The following is a 24,739-nucleotide window of genomic DNA, read 5'->3' on the forward strand; positions in this document are numbered from 1 at the left end:
GAAACTGCTGGCATGGAGATCTGGGAAATGGCAGCAGCAGTTCTGTCAGGATTGCTGTGGCTGACTAAGGGAGGCATAGAAGGAGCTCTTGGCCTGCCCAGACTGGAGCTCCTCAAGGAACTCCTTCTGCAAAATGGCAGCAGGCCAGGAAGATGCAACCAAAAGGCCTGCAGCTGGATCACACTGAATTAAGGACTCACTCTCCATTTCAAGTGAGTGAGACTTTTTAAATGAAGACAATATGGCATAAATCCAGAACAGATATATCATAGTAGAATTTGTTCTGCCTGGAAACAACTAGTGAGCAGCAGTGGGGAACAATCCATCAGGTATCATCGTTCTTGTACAGGCCCTCTATTGCTATTTACATCATCCACCAGCAACTACAGGGTGAACTGCTTAGACAACAAATACTCAGGTGCCAACAGCGTTCGTTATATCTATCCAGAATCAAGAAATCACATTTAGACAGCAAGTCATTGCAGAATCTGAACGAGGAGCTTCCACAGAACTCCCTCATTACCCCCCTGCATATACTTCCCCTAACAGAGAAAAACTAACAAGCCACTAGAGATGGTAATGCTCTACCAGGGCTCTACAAATTTACATTGCTAGGCAAAGAACCCACTGCAAATAAAACTGAATTATTTGCTTTAAATGCTATGACTCTTTATTTAAAATATATTATCATTTTATAAACACTAATCAAGTCCTTCAATTCATCTTTACTGATTAATGACAAGTCTACATTTACCTTTTGGGATTTCCCTTCAGATTGCAATCTCTTACACATAAAAATGTCTCCACTTGCAAATGTTTTGTGGAGTATCTTGGTAATATCACATCCCTTCCGCATTATTCTGAAAAATAACTCCTGTCATGTAGATGCAGGTTTCAGTAGGCAGGAAGAAGAGCTTATGCCAGGTTGCCTATTGTCATTTTCTAAATGTGTCATTATCTGCTGAATTAATCCCACTTGGGTGGTAATTCAAGTAGCAAATGCCTGTTAACCGGTATGCATGTACTCTGTAGAACATTCAGTGCTAATAATAAATGTCTTTAAAAACTAGGATAGTATACAAAATACCTGTGAAAACAATTTCCAATTCTAGCAGGATTTCATGCTTAGAAAAACAACTTATTTCTTTCTCAAGTGTAAAGAAAAACCTTCATGAAGACTTTCCGAGGAATTATTCTTCATAATAGTCATCATTTTTACCATGAGTTCTCCTACTTTGCTTGAAATCCTAACCTTAAATACATCTGTTTATCTTCTTATACAATGAGAAGCTGAAAAATGTATGCAAGACTCATTCAATTAGTTCATTATGAAAGGATTTTGTCAAATTTTTCAGCAATGGAATTACAGCACTCCTTATCTTTAATGGAAGTGGAGGATGGGGAATAATTGACCATCAGTTGCCTTGAGGGAACACATTAACAGCAGCTTTTCAGCAAAAAATGGAATAAACTTTAAAAAAATACAGAGAGATTCGGACTGAAGTGTAACAAAGGTATTGACATATTTGTCATACTTGTTTGTTTTATAGACCTAATAGTTCTTAAACTGGCCTCTATTTACTTTACATGAATGTATTGCATAGGAAAAAAGAAAATAAAAATAAAAAAAAGCAGGTTCCTAGGTCAGGGCTAGCAGGATATGAAGCTAGCCAGACTTAAAATGGGCTCCAACATATCAAAACCTTTCAGAAACTTTTCTGTATTCTCATTCTTATTAATAAGAGAATGCTCGACAGACTAGGATTGAAAAAAGCATTACACACAGGTCTAGTTTGTTTCTTGAATTTCTCTTCAACCAAAGTAGAGCCTAGCTACACTGTTTAATCAGATTACTCTCTTCTTGTTCCGCACATGAATCCCAGAAAGATTATGCTAATGGTCACTATCTAGCCTATACATAGTAAGTTCTAAGAAAATTTAATCTGAAATTAATCTACGCCTGAAGCATCACTTGTTTTTTTCCTTACAACATAACTGCAAAAATGGTACTTACAGTCACTGAATGATGCACTGAAACTCAACTGGAATACTGTTAGTGTGATTATTTATTTCTGAGAATATCACAACCAGACCAGATGCTTTAGAAAGATACTGCTGGAATAAAGATGGCAGTTTCTGTATCATGCATAGTCCTTATCTATACCATCTGTTCATTTCTCCATAGGTACAGACAGGTATCATAGGAGAATTTACAAACAAACAAACAATTTGATAAATTCTTCCTAATTGTAAATAGAGGAAATAACATGTCTCTTAAAGACACATTAAGATAATTTGACCAATTGCTCTATGGTGATTGATATGGTGTCTGTTTGGAAGCACAAAGGAATTGGGAACAGTTAGCTTGAAAAAGAAACCATCGTCTAGCTATTTCGCAGTATGTAGTTCCCTGAAAATCAAGCACATGTTGTTTACAGCTCTGAAATCCTAACAGGGAGGCAACTGCTACAACAGCCTTGCCCAGACTGAGAAGAACTGGCCATGAGTCACCCTCTGTAACATCTCCTTCTTGTCTGGTACATTTTAGAAGAGTACACAAGCTTCATTTCAATGCAAAAGGTAGGGCTATTTTTGTAGTCAGTTTGCCAGCCAGGACAAGGTGAATTACCTAAATTCAAATGTGCATTCTAAACTTTTGATTTAAATGCTGGCTAATCATAGAAAGAATTACTTCAGAAGCCTGAGTTATCTGTAAAAGTTTAGCCAACAAATAACCATGAAAAGCAATTCTATAAATCAAGACTTTAAGAAATTATGATCACTACTACTGCATACCAAGTTCAAGAAAAACATCTGATGAAATATTTCGACATTCTGAAGAATTTCTGAAACTATTTATTAAAGCACTAACCAGAAATTGTTAAAAGATTTCAATAAAAAAAATGTAAATTTACATATAGTGCAACAAGTATGTAACTTCAGTTTGTTATTTATTTTCTTAACAGTGAATGGCATTTAAGGCTTAATTTGACTGACTCCTCGGGTGTGGCAACAATGGAAAGATTTGGAATCTCTGCCAGGCATCTCAGATCTATTTTATTAAAGAAATTTCACCAAGCAACTTTTAGAAGAGAGAAGGAAAAATAGTATCATACCTGAGACTGTGCATTAATATTGGCTCCCTCCTTAACCAAAACTTTGACAACTTCAGCTTGCCCTGCTAAGGATGCAATGTGTAGGGCGGTATTTCCTTTCTGTTAAAAAGAGAAGATAGATGAAAGATGTTAACTTTTTTGAGGAATCATTTCAACCAGCAGTTCTCTCACAATATTTAGCATGCAGGCCTTCAAATTTTAGTATAATTTTGCCTCATAGTTCCATGATGTTCCATAAACATCACAAGATATTGAACGGTTAGCTGCAGCCATGAAGATTTCTGGAGTGGCTGTGCAACACTAACACTCCAACATAAATTTTGACTGAAATTATAGAGCTTGATTTGGGTTTGGAGCAAACTCCTAGGTAAGGTTTAGTATGGGCTAACAACTTTTTGCATTCAGCTCCAGAAATAACGCCCACAAGGAAGCTGCTGAAACCAGGGAGACCCAAAATTCAAGCTATGAACCACATGTGAAGTAAGGTTTTCTAATGCAGTGCCCAAAAGAAAGATCTGACTGTCAAACCTTGATGGAGATCCCATGCATCAGAAATCATTATGCAAAGAGTGTTCCAATCAAACATTTCATCAGTCAAGCAAAAAAATCTGGCCGATCACAAAGAATTTACAGCCTACAGACAAATAGCTTACTGATTGAATGGTTTGGACGTACCCATGTGCCTGCCCTGTGGAAAGGTTGAAGGCAAAACAACTGTTCACAGTTTTTTCACTGTGCCCTGGAGTAAAAAGTCTCTGGATATGATATACTCATTTATCAGGTTTCACAGATTTGAAATAACACACCATCTTAAGCTATATTCACTGTCAATGTAATGGGCAATTATCATTCAAAATAATGAAAAAACTGGTATCTTGAAACTTGTACAATGTTTCTCCTGCAAACAGATTGTATAAACAGTTATTTCTGTCTGCATGTACTACTGACAGGCCTCAGCCAAGAACACAGACTCACAGTATATAATATAAAAGCAACACTGTATATACAAGTGAAGTACTTACTGTTTTCCAACTTCTGTACTTTTTTTTCTAAACCTCTCCCATGTATTTGACTTGTTCTTTTTGAGAATAAACATACAGACATATAAATTACCTTAGTGGCAGAATCCACAGCCGACCCTCTTTCCAGTAATTCTTGTACCAGTCCCACATGGCCTTCTTTAGCCGCCAGGTGCAGAGCATTGAGCCCATTCTGTAAGCACAAGGGCCATATCAATTACAAATATCAGTTCTGAAGATACACATTCCCACCTTACTCTGGTATAAAAAGATTAGCTTCTGGACTACTATTACATCTCTGAGCTGACTGCCTACATAAGTCAGATATCTTGGACCTGGTTTGTTAAGCCAAGGTACTATGTGACCAAGCTTCTCCAATAACATTTTTCTCATAGCAACAAAGGCATCAAAACAAACCATGTTTTCATCCAGAAAATACTCCTAAGAGATTCCTTCCATTCTTACAGTTCCATTTTTCCCCAGACTACTACCTTGAATATCTCCATGGAGCCCATTATTTCAAAATTTGAATGCATAACAATCTTCTATGGACTGTAGCTTTAACTATCTTCATTGAGGTATTACCACCACAGAGAAAACACAAGACTTGGCAAAATTTACACAAAACGTGCCTTGAATTAAGATAACTCCAGGCTGATATAGTTGTCCTGAACCCTACCCCTAAGGTATCAGGTATCAATTAGAAGACTAGTAGCACAAATAAACCAAGGTTTGTAACCTCATTCAAAAAGGAAAATAAATCCAATTAAATGAGAGATAGGATTTAAAAAAAAAAAAAAAAAAAAAGAAACTCAAAAACAATCAAAAACACCCAACTAACAATAAAATTAAAGCTATTATTTTCTTATTAAATAGCATACTTTATCTTGTATTAATTCTGTCCATGCAAACTATATCTTCCTCCTCTTCCTAATATCCCCATTCCATCCAAGGGAAAAATATAAAATGACAATCTATTATAACAGAATTTCCAACCTATTTTTCATAATCCTGTTACTTTTCAGAGTGCATCAGGCAGGTGACAGCAACGGATACTGCCACTGCCCTCAGGCATTCTGCTGTTTTCCATATTGCAAGCATCATAAGCAATATTTAAGTGTCTGAGTAACCTGCAGCAGGTTTAGCACTGTTAGTTGTTGTTGTTATACTTGTCTCACAGCAGCTCATAGACATTTAAATCACAAAATAACCAAGCAGCTTTCTGGTCTCTTATTTGACCATCCTCAAGCTCATGATTCCCAGTGGGATTTTAAAGCACTTAGCACTTCACAGGAGGCATTTAATGGGAGCTGGTCCAATGGCTGCAGGCACAGCAATCCAGCTGCATTTCTGAAGTAGTTTTTAATTCTAAATTCGTGTTTGCAACATAGGCAGAGTTTGTGGTCAAATTCAGAAGTGCAACCACATTGCAATGAGGAAAGCAAAGGAACTGAAGGAAGGATACATTCACAAGCTGCCAGACAAAGAAGAATACCCTTCAGTCGTTAGTAAACGTCAACAGGAAATGTGGTTTCATATCCCATTATGAAAGTGAAGCAGCAGTAACCAGATCCTTCTTACTCCAGAGGAACAGTCCTACCACAGAGCTGTGGTGCCCCAGAGTGGCAGTAATGCCATGCCCAGAATCAAAAATATATTTTTGGTTGAAATTTATGTGATGAAGTTGACCATAATTATCAGGATGAGTAACACTGCACATGTCAGTGCATTCTTCTGCAAGCTGAAAACATTTCAGGCAGCCCTAATCTGCCTTGTTTTTTTAATCTCTGCTGAGTATACCATAATCATAATTACTGCCTGCAGTAGCTGAAAGTTTAGGACTGGTATTTTGTGAGAAATACACAGTGTTCTTGTTTGAGAACAAAGACCTGTTTTTATACCTGAGTAGTAGTATTGTTCAGTCATCAGCACCTTCTATGAGAGTACGAACAGTAACTCTGACACCCTACTGTTGGACACAGCGGATGCGTTTCTACCACCTGTATCAGCCTTTTTACACTCTTTTGAAGCAGACTGAATTCCACAGACAACAGACAGCACCTGGAACACTGCATAGCCTACGCAAGTTATGTGAACTCACATGCCTCTGGTTGCAAACCATTGAGAACAAGCTGTTACTTTAGTTAACATGCACCACGTACGAAGAAAGCAAAGGGCCAGCAGGACTGAAGCCTTAAAGCAAGCTTTGTTCCTCTGTAATCAGCACCAATGCTGTAATTATTTCCCAGCCCACAAGGCTGAACTCTGCTACTTATGATGATGGAAGCTCGGATTTAATCAATGCAACTCCTCCGTTCCTGTCAGCTGCATTCTTGTATTTTAGAAAAACAAAGGTTTCTGACACTTCCCTTTTCTCTCTCATGCCTACCAAAGAGTTGTGGGTGGGGGGGAGAGATTAAATTAGTTGTCTGCTGAGCAAAATTGTATGGCATTTAGACTGCTTCTCCCTACCAAGTATATATGCAACAGAAATACCTTTTTCAGAGGCTCATTTATAAACCTAATTCTCATAAAAGAATACAATGGAAAGCCTTACAAGCTTGGCTGTTCAAATGTTTCCCTGCAGAGCCTGATTCCTTTGGTCCTTCTGCTCCTCTACCACTAAGCTAGAGGTTCTGGCATTTCACATTCCATGGGGAGCTACAAGCATATATGTGCACCACTGTTGCTTTCAGCATGTACTGTAGCATTACCCTTCAGATTTTCACTAAACAGAAATGCTTCCAAGTTTCTTGCAAGGTCCAAGGAACATCAGTCGACTTTTCTAAGCCAAGTGAATTTCAGTCCCTTCTTTTCTCGTCAGACTGGCACCAAGTCTCCCTGCTACTGCCTGAAAAACATCCAAGGAATTCCACAGTACCTTTGCCTTTGACCCTGAGTTGCAGCAGGACTGGATCCTCACTGCATGCACACTCTGGCAGCATTGCTGTCTTTGTTAAAGTCAAATACTTTTCTCCATTTTTAGTAGGTGCCAGTCTAAGGTTGCTGCAAATAGTCTCCTTTGAATAAATCTCTTGGGGAATTAAGGAGCACATGTGGTCAGCATCTTTTCAAGAATGATTTTGCAGAGGGCACATTAGAGAGCTTGGCATCGATTTCTCCACTCAAAAAGTTTGTTGAAGTTTTGCCCAAAAATATCCCAGAGATAAAAAAGAGTGGTAAAAGAAGAAAAAATAATTTCAGATTATGAAAGTTCTCCTTTTATATTACTTTGTAGCCTATGAATTCACAAAAATGAATTAACCTACTAAGTTAACAACATGTGACAATATTGACCTCATTATGATGATGGTGCTACTTCAGTCTATAGTTAGCACCAGTGGGAGTGTCAGCAGCTCTCCATTTGGACTAACTGACAGAGTAATTAATAGCTGGTGCTTTGTCTCACTGAAACTAAAGCAGTAAAGACACCAACCAAATTATAAAGAAGCCAAAAAAAATGAGAGGAAAAGACAAAAATATGTAAGTCATAAAAAGCTCTCCTCTGTCCTAGGTATCAGACTTTGCATACACTCCTTCTGAACATAGAAGGCTTAATCAAAACAAATATCAAAATCCATCATAAGTATTCCCAAGGAGACATTTTTAATAACATAGAAATGGACAAACCTCAAAGACAAGGGATGGTAACACTATGGTGCCCTGTATTTTGGACCACCAATTCTGTTTCAAAACACAGGAAGACAGCTGATTACCTCTTAGTCTTGCCAGATTTGTGGGTCTAATTTTTGTTAGACCTAAGAATGCTGAACTAAAAGGGCTTCATGTATGCATGTATGCAAAATTATAGCTCATTTACCTAGTGAACATTTTGAGTGTTGATTCAAATATTTCAAAAGCAAGGACTTTTCTTGTTATATTAACAAGAAATGGTAACCTATGGAAAATAGCTTTAAAGGAATCAGATGTCTAATGTCCATCAGTTTTTCATCCTATAAAATACGAGATATAAAATACTTGGATATTTGAAAGATTTTATTTAAAGCTATGGAATTTTGTCCACATACATTTCTAAATCTCTTCAGATATAAAGAAATATCAGAATAACCAAATTCCGAATAAATGACGGTGCCGAAATCCAGATTAAAGGAAGAAAATCCACAATAATTTGATGTGACATGAGCTGAAGTTAGCATTCAACAAAACACAATTAACTAACAACTAACCCCTGCATTCAGTACACTCAGAAGTATTAAATTCCATCAAATTTTGGAAAGTGTTAAAACAGGGAGAATACTTTTGTCATTTATAAAGACAGATCTCAAAAATTCAGGGTTTGAAAAGCAACACTAAAACTGAAGAAAGCATTTTGTTTTATCTCTTCAGGAAAGCTTATTCTCAACAGTATTTACTGCTTACTGAATAGGCATCTAAAATAGCATTACACTGAGGGGGAAAAAACTGACTATATAGGGCTTCATGTTTGAAAGACTGTGCAGATATCTCACTTCAAAGATAAATTACATTTCCTGTGTTTCATGCATTGTGTTAGCTCTTCCCTTTAGACAACTGGGGCACAACCAAGGAGACACAGGATTCAAATCTTTTGAAGGAGGAGGAATAACTGAGGCTGCAGTAGCAGCTCCCATGCCTTATTTCCTGTCCTCCAGAACAGGAGTCTTGTTGCACTCCTAATAAAATCTAAAATACAATAGCGATGCTTAATCAATGGAAGCTGAAGGTGTTAGTTACGGAAAGGTAAGTGTACCTACTTTCAGACATTTTTGTCAGAATTTTTTGTATGGCACAGAACTGGAGTTCCCAAGAAGCTAAAATACCTATATGTGCATGATAGATGGCAAAGGTTAAGAAATGATGCTTTCTAGTCTTGCCAAGGCAGGAGGTTCATCACTGAGTCTTGAAAAGATCCAGAAAATTATCAACGTCTTCAGGGAAAACAGATCTATCCAGCGCACAGAGAGAAGTTTTGCCTAGGGTACAGGGGCTCAGGCAATCCAAAACAGACATTTGTTTTATTCATAGGTGTGAAGGGTTGTATTTTCTATTCTGTACTCTTTGTCAGGAGCTCAAAATGCTGTACATATTCTAGAACATTCCTGAGCCAACTCAGACATCAGGTAATATTACTTATCAAATAAAATCAAGTCAGTATGAGATTTTGAGATTTTAGTTTTTTGCTACTGTTGACCTTTTTATTTATTTTTTTTAACCCTTACAAAGACAGGTATAAATCCAGCTTTGATATTAACCACACTGAAAAGCCAAAAATCCTGAAAGTTGGCGGTGGTGCCACCTACATCATCCAGGAACACTACCTTCCTGTTTCAATACACTAAGAAATTACAGAGCATCTGTTCTCTGCACTTGTGGATTCTGCTTGCAGTTAATCTGGCTCTGATTTCACCTATGTGATACCAATTTATAAGAAATACTCGCTTTGCACAGTATTGTTAATGTGCTTTCATGAAAGACGAACTCGTGCAGCAAGCCACAGAAGGGAAGCACTTCCCACAGAAGATGAATCTGCAGCAGCCCTACTCATGCTTCTCTGATAGCAAGCAAAAGAAAATGAACACTAGAAAAACTGAAAATCTTTAAAAGTTTCCAATTAATTATCATAGTTAGCATGTTCTGTCTTGTGTGTGAGCCTTTTTGTTAATATTTCTCTTTATTATCAAGCCACAGAATTGTTGGATGTATTTAAAAATATTTCTAAGAGTAGTTTTGAGAAACATAGTCTGGATTTAATCTCTCCTATCTGGGTAACTCGAACTTTGCCAGATTCTGTCCCCTGTAACACAGCAGGTACTTTCTGGACAGTTGAATTTTAATAGAAACTTTCTTACAGAGAGCAGGACAAGATTCTCACTTTATGTTTTCAATAAATAGCACATGTAAAGCCCCAGTTCTTCTCCTGTTCATCATTAAATTCCCTGATACTGACAGCAATGGAATCTTTCTCCATATTCAGCCTTCCCTTTGACATACACTGCCTAATCACTGGCAGCTATTCTTCAGCAGGGAAGATAATGTCTTGAAATATTTTAGATTATTTCTTATTCTTCCATCTATTCTTTTCTGAAAATAAGCAGTGGCCACAGCTGTGGGCTTTCTTTTTTAATTAGTTCTGACATTTTGCATCATGGCCAGCATTATCTGACATTCTCCAGCAGCAATAATTCTTTTTTTTTTTTTTTTTTAAGCATACTATTTCTAGTTCGAATGTCGGTACATATCAGTAAGGAGCCATGAATTTTACTGAGGTTTTTTTGGTGGTACAGATTTCATTTGGATAGTATAAAGCTGCAGTTCAGGAAAACAGTCTTCTTCAGACTAGCACTTGGCTGCACTTTTAAATTAAATGAAATTGGATTTAACATTGAACCTGTAGCTAATTCATTAGAGAATTAAGGATTTGAAAAATCTGTGAATATCAAGAAACCTTAGAAACCTAACACCCCAAATTCCTGTCAGCACAGCTGACATGCTGCTGTCAACACGAGGTCTCTTTAGAGCAGCCCCAACACTGCACCACAGACCCACAGCCTTCTCCTGGTCCCATGTGGAGCACCGGGCCCAAAGACAAGGCTCGTGTGCACGTCTTATTTTTTTCTGGGCAAAAGTTCCTGAAATAACCAACTCTGTGTCAGAGCTACTGAAGAAGAGTTATGTCTCTTGTTTGCTTGCTTTATAGTGATGCCACAAGTAAACTGTGTGCCAGGTGGCTCAAGTCTGAGGTAAGGTCTTTGGGATCAAGTGTACTTGTGTAGTACCAGAGAACTATGGGCATATTCTAACAACAGTCAGGAACACGATCAATCTTATCCTCTGCTAACAATCTTTCCCTGAATACCTGTTTCTTTTTACCAGGCAAAGGCTTCTTCCTTACAGCTCTTCCACTGGGCTGAACCTGATGCTGTAAGCTATGAAAGTAAACATTCACTGAAGTTTCTGTTCACCTGGGGCACTGAAATTTCATCTGTCTCATGAGGCACGAATTACAAATAGAGCTAACAATTTCTACTGAGCGATTTACTGATTTTATGTATTTAAAGACAAACTTTAAAAGCATTTTTACTTCCAAAGTTTCTACATACTGTCTAGTTTGTGGTCATTCTGATCAAATCTGACTAAGAGCTAGGAGATAGTCACCATAAAGCTTGAGCTTTCAAACCCCTCTTCAAAGAAACACCCCTGACTCTGCTACAATGTCAAGACACTTAACTGCATGCTTCTTTTAAGTAAAAGTTGCAGTCCTATTAAATTGGACAGTACCAATCACTTAAGCATCACAAACTCAGGGCCCTGGGCTATGAAGCAGAAATAATTGGATTTATGCAACTCATTTACAAAAAAGCCAAACCAAAATATTCTATCACAGTCATATTGATGTTGAAATTTTAACTCTGTGTTTTTACAAAAGTAGTAATTCCTCTAAGACAGGAGGCAGTAGTTCAAGCAGAAAATTGAAGTATATTTTTATAGCCATCCATATAACAATATATTTTATAGAGAAATTTGACCAGTGATAAAAACATCTCAGTTTACAGTTTTCCAAAACTGTTTTTGAAAAAAAAAAAAAAAAAGATAGAATAAAATCATAGTTTCTTTAACAACCTGGGGATAATCAGATTTGCAATGCTAATTATCATTTGACTAGAGATTCCACAACCAAGCTTCAAGATGTTAATCTTCTTGAGCACATGCTAGCTAGTCAGCTAAAAATACCTCCCACTGGATGTTTCTTTGCAGGCTGAGAAATCACAAAAATAGCAGGGGAAGCCATGGACTTCCGCACCTCAGGTCACTGGGGATCAGGCTCCACGTGGGGTGGTGTGCTTAAAGACCAAGGAAAATCAGTTGACTGACCAAACTGCTTCCAATGTGATAACGTAGCATACAATATTTCCATAACGGTAAGGCTGTATAGTGCTGTCTCTGCCACAGGAGTGAACATTCTGAATTGGATCTAATCTTGCTTGAGGTGAAACAATTACCTCTACAGTTCTAGCAATTGCTCTTAAGGGACAAGTCTGGCACTGTAGAGTACTAAACCTCCTTTTGTTTCCCTTAAATTGAAAATGAAGAAGTGTTTTAGAACCCACTGAAAATATCTAAGGTCATGCACTAACCATACAGTTGTAAAAAACTCCTTCTAAAATTTTAGGAAGACTTAGGCAGAATTTGAGCATTAAGCAACCAGCAGACCAAGGAAGTCCTCATTAGAGATGAACAACAATGGAAAAGCACCTACTTTCCATCCTTCTTCTGTCTTTAGATTATTTAGAGGTCCTTGGAACTCATTGCCACACAACAGAAAAAGGATTGAAGAAGTGACTCTAAAATTTGGTGCATATGTAAATAAAATGAATTTTAGTTTTGTTTACCAAAATATTAACTAAATAATCGCAATAAAAATACATTAACAAAATTCAAAGATACCATGCAAATTTACTCATTTATTTTAGTAAGAACTACTTTATCTGGTACAAATTATTCAATTTGTAGCCCATTCCTCCAGCATTCACATTAAATTAACGAGCAATCCAAGCAATAATAAGTCCAAAAAAACTAAGTATGAAACTGAAAACACCAACTGTTTTTATATTCTTGAAAAATGTGTATTAACGTATTACAATTAGGGCCAAGATAATTTCTTTCAGAATACACAAAATTCTAACTCTTTTGCAAATTTAGACTTGCATGAGAGCTGCTCTGACAGTAATACCTTCTATTTTATTATGTTGACCCATGACATCAGAAGCAGACGGTGGTGGTATGGCAGCAGAGGCTGAACCTTCCCATCAATATCCTATTCCATGTTGTTGCTGTGTGACAGATAGCAGCAGAGGGGCAGTCTGACAAAATGGTGTCTGACATGGAAGTGTGTATGAAGAAAAGGTGTGTCACTGAATTCCTCGATGTGGAAAAAAAGCATCCATTGGCATTCAGCAACACTTACTGAATAGCTACAGAGACTAAACAGCAGATTTGAGCACAGTTAGGTGGTGTGTGGTACATTATAGCAGTGGCAACATTGATGTGAAAGACAAGCCATATTCTGGATGGCCACGTAGATTTTTACAAGCACAACGTGCAGGCTGTTATTAACTGCTGGCAAAAAAAAAAAAAAAAACATAGCTAATGGCCATGACTATGTTGAAAAATAGGAATAGCTGAATATTTGCTCTGTCAGTGTCACAATGCTCTCTGTATTTGCTGCACTTCTCATGGAAGTAAATAGGAAGCATTACTTTCAGAGTGACCTAAGTTATTTCTTTCTTAAGTTATTGCTATTACCATCTTCTGAATGAGTGCGCATCCTGAAATGAATGGAATATCTTTCATTAAAATGGAGAAATTCCCATTACATGGGGATCCATGCCTCATCACAAATAAAATGGATACTCTCAATAAAAAGCAATAACTAAAAGCACAAAAAATTAAGCGTTAGCAGAGTTTGTCACACTTAAAAAAAAAAAAAGGACAAGAAATTATTAATATGCGAAAGAAAACTGGAAGGTAGCTGGGCCTTGGTTTTCCAAATCACTTGCTCAGACAACGTACAATCTCTTTTTGTCACAGGAATATACAACTAAGAGGAACAGAAGCAAGGAGGATTTTGCTCTCTACCAAGAAACCAGGCAAGAAACCAGGAAACCATACTGAACACCTTCAACTTGATATCAAGGATTCTTTTATCATAGTACTTCCCTGTATCCAAATTAAAGAAACATAGTAGAATCATAGAATGGCCTGGGTTGAAAAGGACCACAATGATCATCAAGTTTCAACCCCCTGCTATGTGCAGGGTCACCAACCACCAGACCAGGCTGCCCAGAGCCACATCCAGCCTGGCCTTGAATGCCTCCAGGGATGGGGCATCCACAACTTCCTTGGGCAACCTGTTCCAGTTTCTCATCATCATCTGAGTGAAAAGCTTCCTCCTAATATCTAACCTAAACCTCCCCTGTCTCAGTTTAAAACCATTCCCCCTTATCCTATCACATTCACTCTCATAAACAGCCCCCTCCTGTTTATAAGCTCCCTTCAAGTATTGGAAGGCCACAATGTGGTCCCCCTGCAGCCTTCTCTTCTCCAAGCTAAACAAGCCCAGTTCCCTCAACCTTTCTTCATAGGAGAGGTGCTCCAGCCCCCTGATCATCATAGTGGTCCTACTCTGGACTCATTCTAAGAGCTCTGCATCTTTCTTGTACTGGGGGCTCCAGGCCTTGATGCAGTACTCCAGATGGGGCCTTACAAGAGCCAAGTAGAGGGGGACAATCACCTCCCTCTCGCTAGGAATACTACCTAGTAACTTTTGCAACTAGGACTTTTTTGTTTGTTTTTTCCATAAATTGAATATTTTCAGGAATACAGCTATATTCACTGCTCACCGTTTCAGCTGGAACTGGAACTTCACAACAGTAGGTCCATTAGCCTTAGAATACCAGAAAATGCCCTAAATTTTGATTTTACGTATACCAGTAATGTACATATTCAAACCTGCAGACACTGTCAGAAAGAAGAGCTCCAAAAGGCTTATACAAAGATTTATTTAAATGCAATATAGAGGCATTAACAGCTTTAAATAGAAAGTTCCCACTGAAGAACAACTTAAAGACATAGCTTGAGACGAATTATAACATCTACATGAGGTAATCTAGCCTGAAAATTCTAGTTTGGTGAAGAGGGCATGACTTACATTTTCCTCGTGTAGTTTTGCCCTTCAATTATCTTACCTGATTACATGTGTTAATGTCTATTCCACTTTTCAGGTATTCCACTACTTTGTCCAAATTGCCAGCTCTGGCAGCTCGGAGAAAGCTTGCATTGCTGTCAGACTGTAAAAAGATAAGCAGAAAAAATCTCAAATTAGCTCCTGCTTAAAAGAGACCATAATTTCATCACAGTGAAAGGTTTCCACATGTTATGCTGCAGGGGAACAAAATTGTGAAGAATTTGCATTGGATCTGCACTAACAAAAAAAACAGGGCTACACTTGTGCAAAACAGCAAACCTGTAAAGCAAAACGGTGCAATAATTGCTGAAGTTTAGAACTTAGCAAGAAGCAATGAAAAGACAAAAATCACAGTAACTCGTATTAACAACAAGGAAAAATAAAAAGCAATAGGTTTCCTAGTCATTTTTTTCTGGTTTCTATGTATGTGTTCAGAATGCAGGAAAATTATTCATCAGTTGTTATTGGTTAAGATGCTTAAAAAAACACACATCAGCTTGGGATTTGTTTTTGGTGTACAAAGCTTCACGAGTACAATGCAGGTTCATGCACAAATACTATCTATACACGAAGTATATAATGGAAAAAAAAATACCTAAGAGCAAAACAAAGGTCCTACAGATAGATTTTATCTAGTGTAACACAAACTGGGGCAAGATGGGGAATAGGAGGGGAAGACCCACAAAACTGATCAGCATTGCAATTTGTTCTTGAGCTAGGTTGTGTGATGTATCATTAAAGTAAGGGATCACAAAATGTTTCAGCCTTCTCATATTCAGCAACAATTATGCCATGAAATTACATTGGCTATTTGAACTAACATGCACTTTGCTATTCACCTATGTGGGAACCTACACACAGATAAATTAGCCACTAATGCAACCAACAATCCACGGAGAACAAAAAGTCGTGCAATAGAGGTAATATTTAAACAGAATTAGCATTTGGGAACACACATACAGAGAGTAATCATCGTTGTACATAAAATAAGCAATCTCCATACATCAAGTAAGCAAATAGAGTAGGATTGTGTTTCAGAAGGCATATAGGTAACCACTCAAGGCTGCACAGTGAGGTCAGGATACAAAGGCACAGAGGGTTTGCACACCACTGAGCCAGGCATTAAAAGTGTTCCTCACCTAATTGCACCTCTCTGCCATAAGCACCTGATGAAAACCACAATTTCACCTGGAACAACCTGGAAGCTTCTCACTTCCAGCTTATTAATTCAGATCAACAAAGCATTTTTTTTCCACTCACCTGATCCATTACAAAGCATTTATTTCTGTTGCCCAGATTACTGCACCATACTAACTCACTTCACAACCACTGATTCCAACTTATTTTAATCTGAAACAGATGGATGTCATCAAAATGATTCTTTTTACAACTGCAGTACATATCAAGACAAAAATATTTCCTTTAGAATTCCTTTAAGTAAACTCCAGCATATTTTCCACATCTTTTGCTGTTACGAAAACAGACCGCCTTTCTAAAAACACAGCAGGGTGAAAAGAAAGGTAGCACATGAATTCACACTGACAGAAATCTCTTATAGCTTCCGGCCTGAGACAATCAAGCACTCAGATGAAGCTTGACACAGAGGCAGATGTCAGTGGGCACCTGAAAGAGATGCCATTTAAAACTAAATGGTAACTATTAACACTGTGCTGTCTCCTCTGTAGTGCATGTGCACACAACACATACATACACACAAAATACATATTTTGATCTTAAATATCCTTGAAACAACAGTTGTCTTGGTAAAAATGTTAATCAAGATCAAACACTAGAACTCACAAGCAGTAAATTCTGACACTCTTGAAAGTGATGGTTGAAACACCTTTGCCCTCAATATGACACATGGATTACCTTTTTTAGTTCCATTTCTATTCAAGCTTTACAACAGTAAATTAACATGCCAGACCTGAAATAATCTGTTTTCATACTTTTAAGAGGTTGTTAAGGTTGAATGACACATACAGACATCTACAACTTCTTTTTTATTAAGGATAAATCCATCATAGCTTGTTTTTTCTTTCACGCAGAGTAACACAAAAGGCCAAAATGTTAAGTCCCCAGTTACTGCTGAAAGCTCAGATGGTACGTAGGACCATATAAGCACGTTTCATTTGTTTCTGGCTAAGATGATGCAAGCAGCATTTTCAAAATAGACTCTCATTTTCTTGATGCATACTTCTGTCATCTAAAAATTAATGCAAGTCATTGCAAGATTCATTACATACACTTGAATATCAATTAAAACGTGGAATATACACTTCTTGTCAACATGCAGAATTATTATGAATTACCTATACATGATTACTTCCCTGTACAGAGTCTTCTATTCCAGAAGCATCTTTGCCATGTATGTTCTCATTCTGAAATAACAGTGCTTAATTGTAGAGAGAAGAGCAATAGGATAGCTAAAATCCCAGTAGAAAACCAAGGGACATCAATGCTCCTTTTAGATGCCTTGGAAAATATCAGAGCACATCATCTCTTTTCTTTAAAAAAAAAAAAAAAAAAACATGCTTTATCACTGTAGCATGTACTGATCTCACATTAGGTGAATATAATTGTACCCACCTCTTTATAGTCCATCTCTCCTATTTCAAAATAGTTTTTTACAGACTCACATATGAAGCGTAAGCAAAACAACTGACCACACATGACAACAACCTAGAAGATCAGCATGCACTTACATGGAGTCATGCCAGGATTATCGCTAAGACTTAGCAGTCAGGAGCACGAGGGTCAACAGAGATTACATCAAATCACAGAGAGCATCTACTGTTCTCTTTTTTGTTTTAGGAACTAGCAAAGATACTAGAAAGCAACTGATCAAGCCAAGGTAGAGAAGAAGCAAGCAAGCTCACCAAGCCTGGTATTTTTACAGCCTCTCTTGCACAATGTTTCTACTACAGTATCTCAGACCACTAACCACTGTCATCTGGGGCATTATATTATTCCACACAAAAATGGTGCTCTTATTTAAATCAAACTGGAATATACAACTAAAAGACACAAAACACAATTCAGTCACTTCACATACAAATTCACGCATAAATATCAGTGCGTACTGATAGCTGAAGGAACTTTCAAAGGTTCAGCACCGCATTTTAAAGCTTGGAAACCGTATATCTATTTTCTTTCCTGATTTGGTTGTCATCTCTGATTTTTCAGTAAGTCATCATTAGTTTCTCCTTTTCCCTGTTATTTCAAGGTCTTTAAAGTCATTTTTGTCAGGACTGTGCTCTCAGCAGTTTACTCACTTCGACACATCACAAATTCAAACCCATCTCAACAGAACTGTCTCAGTAGTCCACAGCAGCCATTTTCTGTAGTTTCACCACACTAGGTAACCATGATTTGGGATCTGTGGATTTTTCCAGTTGACACAGTAATCTCATGACATTTCTTTTTTCCATAATTGCAGAATTTTTCCTTGAATTCTTAATGCATTTCTGTGGCACAGAAGCTGATGTGCTGGTCTTTGCTGGCTTGTTGACTGGTGAAGACAAACTGACAGCCAAATGTCATGCAAAGACACTTTCTTCACAAAAACATGAAGCCAGAATCCGTTGCACCCTATGATACATAGCACGTCATCTCTCCCTACGCAAACACCTCTGATATTTTTAAGTTGTACAATTATATGTAGATCATATACAAAAGCAAACACACTATCAACAAGGAAGAGATTACCAAAGAGTATGGTGAGTAGTAGGTGACAAACATGAGAACATGAAAAGCTGGAAGTCTGGACACATCCAATGCTGACACGTTAATTTGCAAAATCTCTCCTGGCACTTTGACATGTCATTCAAACATAGGGATCTTTCTGTCTACATGGGGCTCACTAAGATGCACAACCTAATCAGAACGTTATTAAGATGCCATTAGAACAAGATACAAAGAGCTGAAGAATACTTAGCCGGAATCTTACACTACAGGACAAAGTGATAACCTGGCTAAATTAAGCAGCTTTTTTCTAATGTACTATTTTGAGATCTCTAAACTGCTCCATGAAAATTTTAGCTATTGTTAATTGTGTATTTAACACTGGACTGCTCCGTAACGTAATTTCTTCTCACAGTAACCAAGGTTGAATCTGTACCATTTATTCTATAGATATATAAAAAAACTGCTCATGATCCAGGTTAACATACACTGTTAAAAAAACAATTACCTCCACCACAACACGTTACACACACATGCAGTAAGAAAGTGCTACGAGTCTATGACAACTATCATTTAACTAAGCTTTTCTTCAGCTTTTGAGTGAGGATGAACAACTCCAAACAGAAGTGAGAAATTTCCCGAGTACTGTGAACAAATGAGCTACTGCGTAGAAAATAGCCACCGTAACGTTAGTATACTCATAGCACAATGCAAAAGTGCTGTTTATAATTAGCTAGTTATCAGACTAGCTGATAAATATATTATTAAATTTAGCATAATAAAAATGTGAGATATGTGAGAGGACAGAATGAACATTAGATAATGTTTAAAAAAAAAAGGCTGAGAGGCTTCTTCCATGCTAAATGTTATGTCAGACTTTTGCTCGAATTTCAAATGCACAACTCACAGAATCTGAGTAACTAAATTAGATATGGAAATTAGTGTTTTATTCAAATAGTCAGAAACCTTGCCTTCTGGATCCTCTGTCCTCACTCTGGTTGCTTTTCCTGTTTCAACAGAGCCCATCACTCACAGCACATACCATCATCCTATTTCAAAGGCACTGTATTCACATGTGCAAAAACAAATTGTGATGTGTAGTGCTGAAGTCATAGGATATACCCAACTCCCTAGAATTTCTCAACACATTCAGATTTCCTGGTGAAAACCAGCTTCATGCTCAACAAGGAAACAGAAGGCCAGAGGAGCCTTCTGTTCTCAGTAACTAAAAGCCTGCTTTTACGGTAACACTATTTAAATCATCCAAATACATGTTTGAAATCATTTCTACAACAAAATTGTATCTTATTTCACCAAATCACAGGAATGAGCCTATCCTTGGTCCACAACCCCAGATACCTCCCTGTGAGAACAGAACCTAGCAGTAAGATCTGTTGAATATTTCTCACTTGTTAGAGTTTATTGACTGAATTGCAGGAAAAAGAGAAGTCAAAACCAGTGTATAGTTAAGAAATAGATGTTTGTCACCTCAATTTAACACATTTGTTCTGCATAACTTTAGTCTACATATTAAAGTCTCAAAACTAACAACCCTTTTAAACGTACTTTTCAAGCAGCCTCTCTGGAACTCTGTGCTTAGAATTTACAGAGAACGTTTAAGCAACAAAAACTTTTGAAGAGGCTGGTCCTGATCAGCAAGTAAGCAAGACCTATTAACTGACATGCATTATAAACATCAAGAAAGTCAAATAACTAGTAGTTACAAAAACTTCCATGTTAAACTGAATCCTGTATTACTGTTGGACATGAAGTCAGCATGAAGACAGAATTTGTCAGTCTTCAGATTTTTCTGGCTGTTGATGCTACTTACAAAATCCTGAATGGTAAGGAAGGGTTTGTTCAACAGTTGCTTCTCTAATTGGTAAAATGTACATTAAGCAGTTCTTAATTGACTGGTGACTTATCATATTAATATATTCAGGTAACATCTGGGGTTGAGAATTCAGCTCAACACAGAATTAAATTTGCATAATGTAAACTCAGAATTTCATGGCTTCTTGATGTTATTCAGTACTTGAAAGATGTAGGGAGAAAAAATGGCAGCAATGTAAACACATTTCATTTATTTTTTATTATCAGTATCAATTTCTGCTCCTACCCTTGAGGCAACCACTAGATTTTATCCCAATTGGCTTGGTTATTCTCTGATTTCAGCAACCATCTGCTCAAACAAAACACCATTTAATTGGGTGCAACTCTACAAGGGAGCACAGAGGAGGTGTTACCATTACTCAACTCATTTGTCACATATGTTTCTTTTGCCAGTATGGTTACTTTTTCCACACTAAAATCCAAATGTAAAAGGTAGGAATTGAAAAGGAACGGTTTTTCTCAGGAAATGCTTTCTGTAAATGTTGTCAGTTCTCATATTTTATCTTTAACACCCTGATCTTTTTTTTTCTTTTTTTTTTTCTTTTTTTTTTCTTTTTTTTTTTTAATATTGCACTGAAAGCACTGCCGATCTTCAAAGAACAGCAATTGAATAACGGTGATTTTGTGAACTATAAGCCTAAACTAAGATATAGCTATGCCTGCAAGAGGGCAAAGACTTTAAATTGTTTGCTAAATCTTGAAGTCCAAATGGCACAAACTCAGTAATCTGGCATTGGTAAATGTTTTTTAATGATATAATAACCCTAATCGAAACATGGGTGACAGAACACACTGCAACAGGCTGCCTGGAGAGGTTGCAGGGTCTCCTCTGGAGACATTCAAACTCTGCCTGGACACGTTCCTGGGTGACCTGATCTAGGTGTTCCTCCTCCAGCAGGGGGACTGGACTAAATGAACATTCAAGGTCCTTTCTAATCCCTGGGATTCTGTGGCAATTTCCCCAGTTTTTAAAAAAGTAACATTTATTACCTGAAAGAAAAGAAAGACATACCAGTACTTTATTTTCAAATCCACTTCCTTTGCATATGTTTTCCTTTTGTTATTTTACAGGAAGACATAATGGAAGATGGATGAACAACATGCTATTTTCTTATTTCAATTTCAAAAATTATTTTCAACATTCAGTTTTCCCCATTTAAGCACACAGAGTAGATTTCGTGGTGAAAACTAGCTTCATGCTGGTTCACACTAGAATGAAGTACATCTGCTATACATACTTCAGTTGTACTGAATTTATTAATAAACCACCTTTTCTTGAACATCTCCAGTAACAATGACTCAATCATCTCCCTGGGCAGTCTGTGCCAGTGCCTCACCACCCTTTCTGAGAAGAAATTTTTCCTAACATCTTACCTGAACCTCCCCTGGCACAATTTGAGGCTTTTCCCTCTCATCCTATCTCTGGTTTCACGGGAGAAGAGGCTGACCCCCCCACCTCATCACAAGCACCTTTCAGGCAGTTGTAAAGAGCAATAAGGTCTCCCCTGAGCCTCCTCTTCTGCAGACTGAACAATCCCAGCTCCCTCAGCCGCTCCTCATAAGATCTGTACTCCAGACCCCTCAGCAGCTTTGCTGAGTGAGCCATTCTCTGGACACATTCCAGGGCCTCAATGCCTTTCTTGTAGGGATGGGCCCAAAACTGAACACAGTACTCAATTTGCAGCCTCTCCAGAGCCGAGTACAGGAAGTGCCTCCCTGCTCACCTCCATGACATATGTTCATTATAAAACTACAGCTGTATTGCAATGCCATTATTCCCATAACGATGGGAAAAATCCCAATTATTTGTGCTGGTTGTTATTCTGTGACAGCTTGAACATTTTTGAAAACTCCGTTTTGAAATTCCAGTATTTGCAGATGATACATTTTCCAGCCATTCTTTTCTTTCCAGTGGAATGTACAAATATTTTATCAGTTTGGACTTATTTTTAACCATGAAAAGAATAAGTGACTATGTTCAGCAAATCAGCATTCACTGAAATTTTTACCACATCTTTGGACCAAACAGATCTCAAATTAATCATGTTCATCACCAAAGGATGGATATAAACAGAACTGTTTTCTTGAGTTTGGGCCAAGATTAGCAACAGCAGCAGCAAAAGGGGAAGAGAAAAGTAATGTGAAATCAACCCTTCTTTGAGCCAAGAAACAAATGTCCTCTATAAAACCTTTATGATACTTAGCTGCCACAGACAGCTGTAGGAGTCCTCCCACTACGTTCATTAACTTGACATACTGGACATACTGCCAGCTGACTTTTACTATGTCAATGAAGGATTTGTGAGAACAGAGGCAAAACTGCATAGCTTTCTATGAAAAAGAACCCTGTAAAAGCCTTTTGCTCAGCTGCAGTTTCCTTCTTGACTCTCTATTTGAAACAATGTTATTTTAATCCATACTGATGTTAAAGTATAAAGCAACATCAATAAGGGAGGCTTAATCCAGAACAACACACCAGTACTAACTGAGCTTCAGGCGTATGTAACCCCTGATATCCCACTGGGCTATTCACACCCTTAATAACTACATACATAAATAAAATCTGGGGTAAGTCTCAGCTTGGAAACAAAGCGTGCAAGTCAAATTTATAGCGATCAGGATGAATGTAAAACAGAAATACAGTCTAGATTAAAAAACAAAAAACAAAAAACAAAAAAAAACCCTGCAAATAAATAAAAGATGAGTTTAAAAAATAAAAGCTTTTACCATAGTCTGAGCGATCCTAAAAACTAGAAAAATCTTCCTACCTTTTACTACAACTTTCATTCTACTCTAAGAGTAGAAATAGATAATCCTTTTGTTTACTGGGAAAGTTTCCTGAATTGAAATTTGAGTGGAAGTCTAGTTTTTATCATTTACTGAAACAGAAAGGATTCACAGAATGTTCAACTGAACCATGGGCTCAGTCTCCTTTCTCCTGTGTGACACTTCCATTCACTGAAGTCTCTTCAATTCTGATATGGAACCAAGATTCCTGCTAAAGGAATGGAATCATACTAAAGGAAGCAGTAGTATTTTGGATCATCTGGGCACCACATATTCAGATTTTGGGATATTTGGAACCCCTTCAGAAGTTGGCAGGCATCTACATGATTTCTGTTTCAAGTTTCCATTACTAATGATGTCCCTACATGTAGAAGTAACGGTAATAATGTGAGAACATCTTTAGAAAGAATTAGCATGCCATTCCAAAGACACCTAAGCGAAATCTAGCCTATGAATGAAGTTTATGACAGAGTGTTGATGAAGAATTCTGTCATTAATTTTTCATCCTTTTCTATCTGATCTGGTCACTGGAGGGATATTTTCTATTAAGAGAAACATGCTAACACCATCAGTGCTAATGAATCAGACAGATCAGACAGCTTTACTTACCTAAACACCATTAACCGATTGCCAATTGATTCAAATTTACTGGCGCCATAAACAGAAAAAAATGATTTCATGTTCCACTGAGATGGACTAAAATAGATGCAAACAAAATGGGTGTTATTGAAAGGCAGCAGTTTCTAATTCAAAGCTAGTTCTGACAGCAAGACTCATCTTCCTGTAAAGCAAGGTAAAGCAGATTGTGAAGCAGTAACTGAATTATTTTTAACTCCATCTTTCGTGGGAGAAGAAGAAAAAAAGTTTCATTTAGTAGATTTTTTGGGGATTCATGTACAAGTAGCCCAGTACCCAACATGGATAATTTCCTTTTGTTTCTTGACATTAACTTATTCCCAGCTGACAAGGAGTTACACCTGAAGCACATCCAAATCAGACAATACCCTTCTCCTCTTTAAGCATGACACTTGCTGTGTATGCAATGACTATAATGTTAACCAGTCAGTGCTTCCCCTTAATTCCTTGCATAACATTACCTTGGAAACAAAACCCCTGTAAACTTGGGGCTTAATTTCAAATAATTCTGCTCTGGGCATCAGACAAAAGAACAAATTTTATCTAACTTCACCTGAATGAATAGCTCTTCAGCTGTATTTTCCGCCACCTGTAAAACCCCCATTTTGGAAACTTGCAATTTTCTGTTTCTATTTAAAACTTTCTGGCTCCAGTTCCACATGCTGTAGTAATGGGCGTAGGAGAGCAATCTGGACCATGAGCCCCACACCCTACAGTCACAGATACTTCCCAGATTTTGGAAACAGCCTACCAGCACTGTTCATCACTTCTCAGTGTCACTGCATTGCAACCAGCTCCCTACACTGAGTGTCCTGCTGCCCTGTGCCACAATGCCAAAGACCACATCACCGTGGCTTTGCCTGAGAAGCAAGAATCTCTGC

At 37.6% G+C, this 24,739-nt stretch overlaps 1 protein-coding gene across 1 annotated transcript in view; it reads right to left on the reverse strand.

Moving 5' to 3' along the window:
- ANK2 (ankyrin 2) overlaps positions 1 to 24,739 on the reverse strand; it is a 159,074-nt gene that overhangs the window by 131,594 nt on the left and 2,741 nt on the right. The window contains exons 2-4 of the mRNA XM_090139219.1: positions 14,860 to 14,961; positions 4,230 to 4,328; positions 3,117 to 3,215 (exon numbers count right to left, since the gene is read on the reverse strand). Coding sequence (XP_089995345.1) covers positions 3,117 to 3,215; positions 4,230 to 4,328; positions 14,860 to 14,961 — 300 coding nt within the window. The remainder of the gene's footprint in view (positions 1 to 3,116; positions 3,216 to 4,229; positions 4,329 to 14,859; positions 14,962 to 24,739) is intronic.

This window comes from Phasianus colchicus, chromosome 4 (assembly GCF_987193195.1).
Source record: "Phasianus colchicus chromosome 4, bPhaCol1.hap1.1, whole genome shotgun sequence".
NCBI lineage: Eukaryota > Metazoa > Chordata > Aves > Galliformes > Phasianidae > Phasianus > Phasianus colchicus.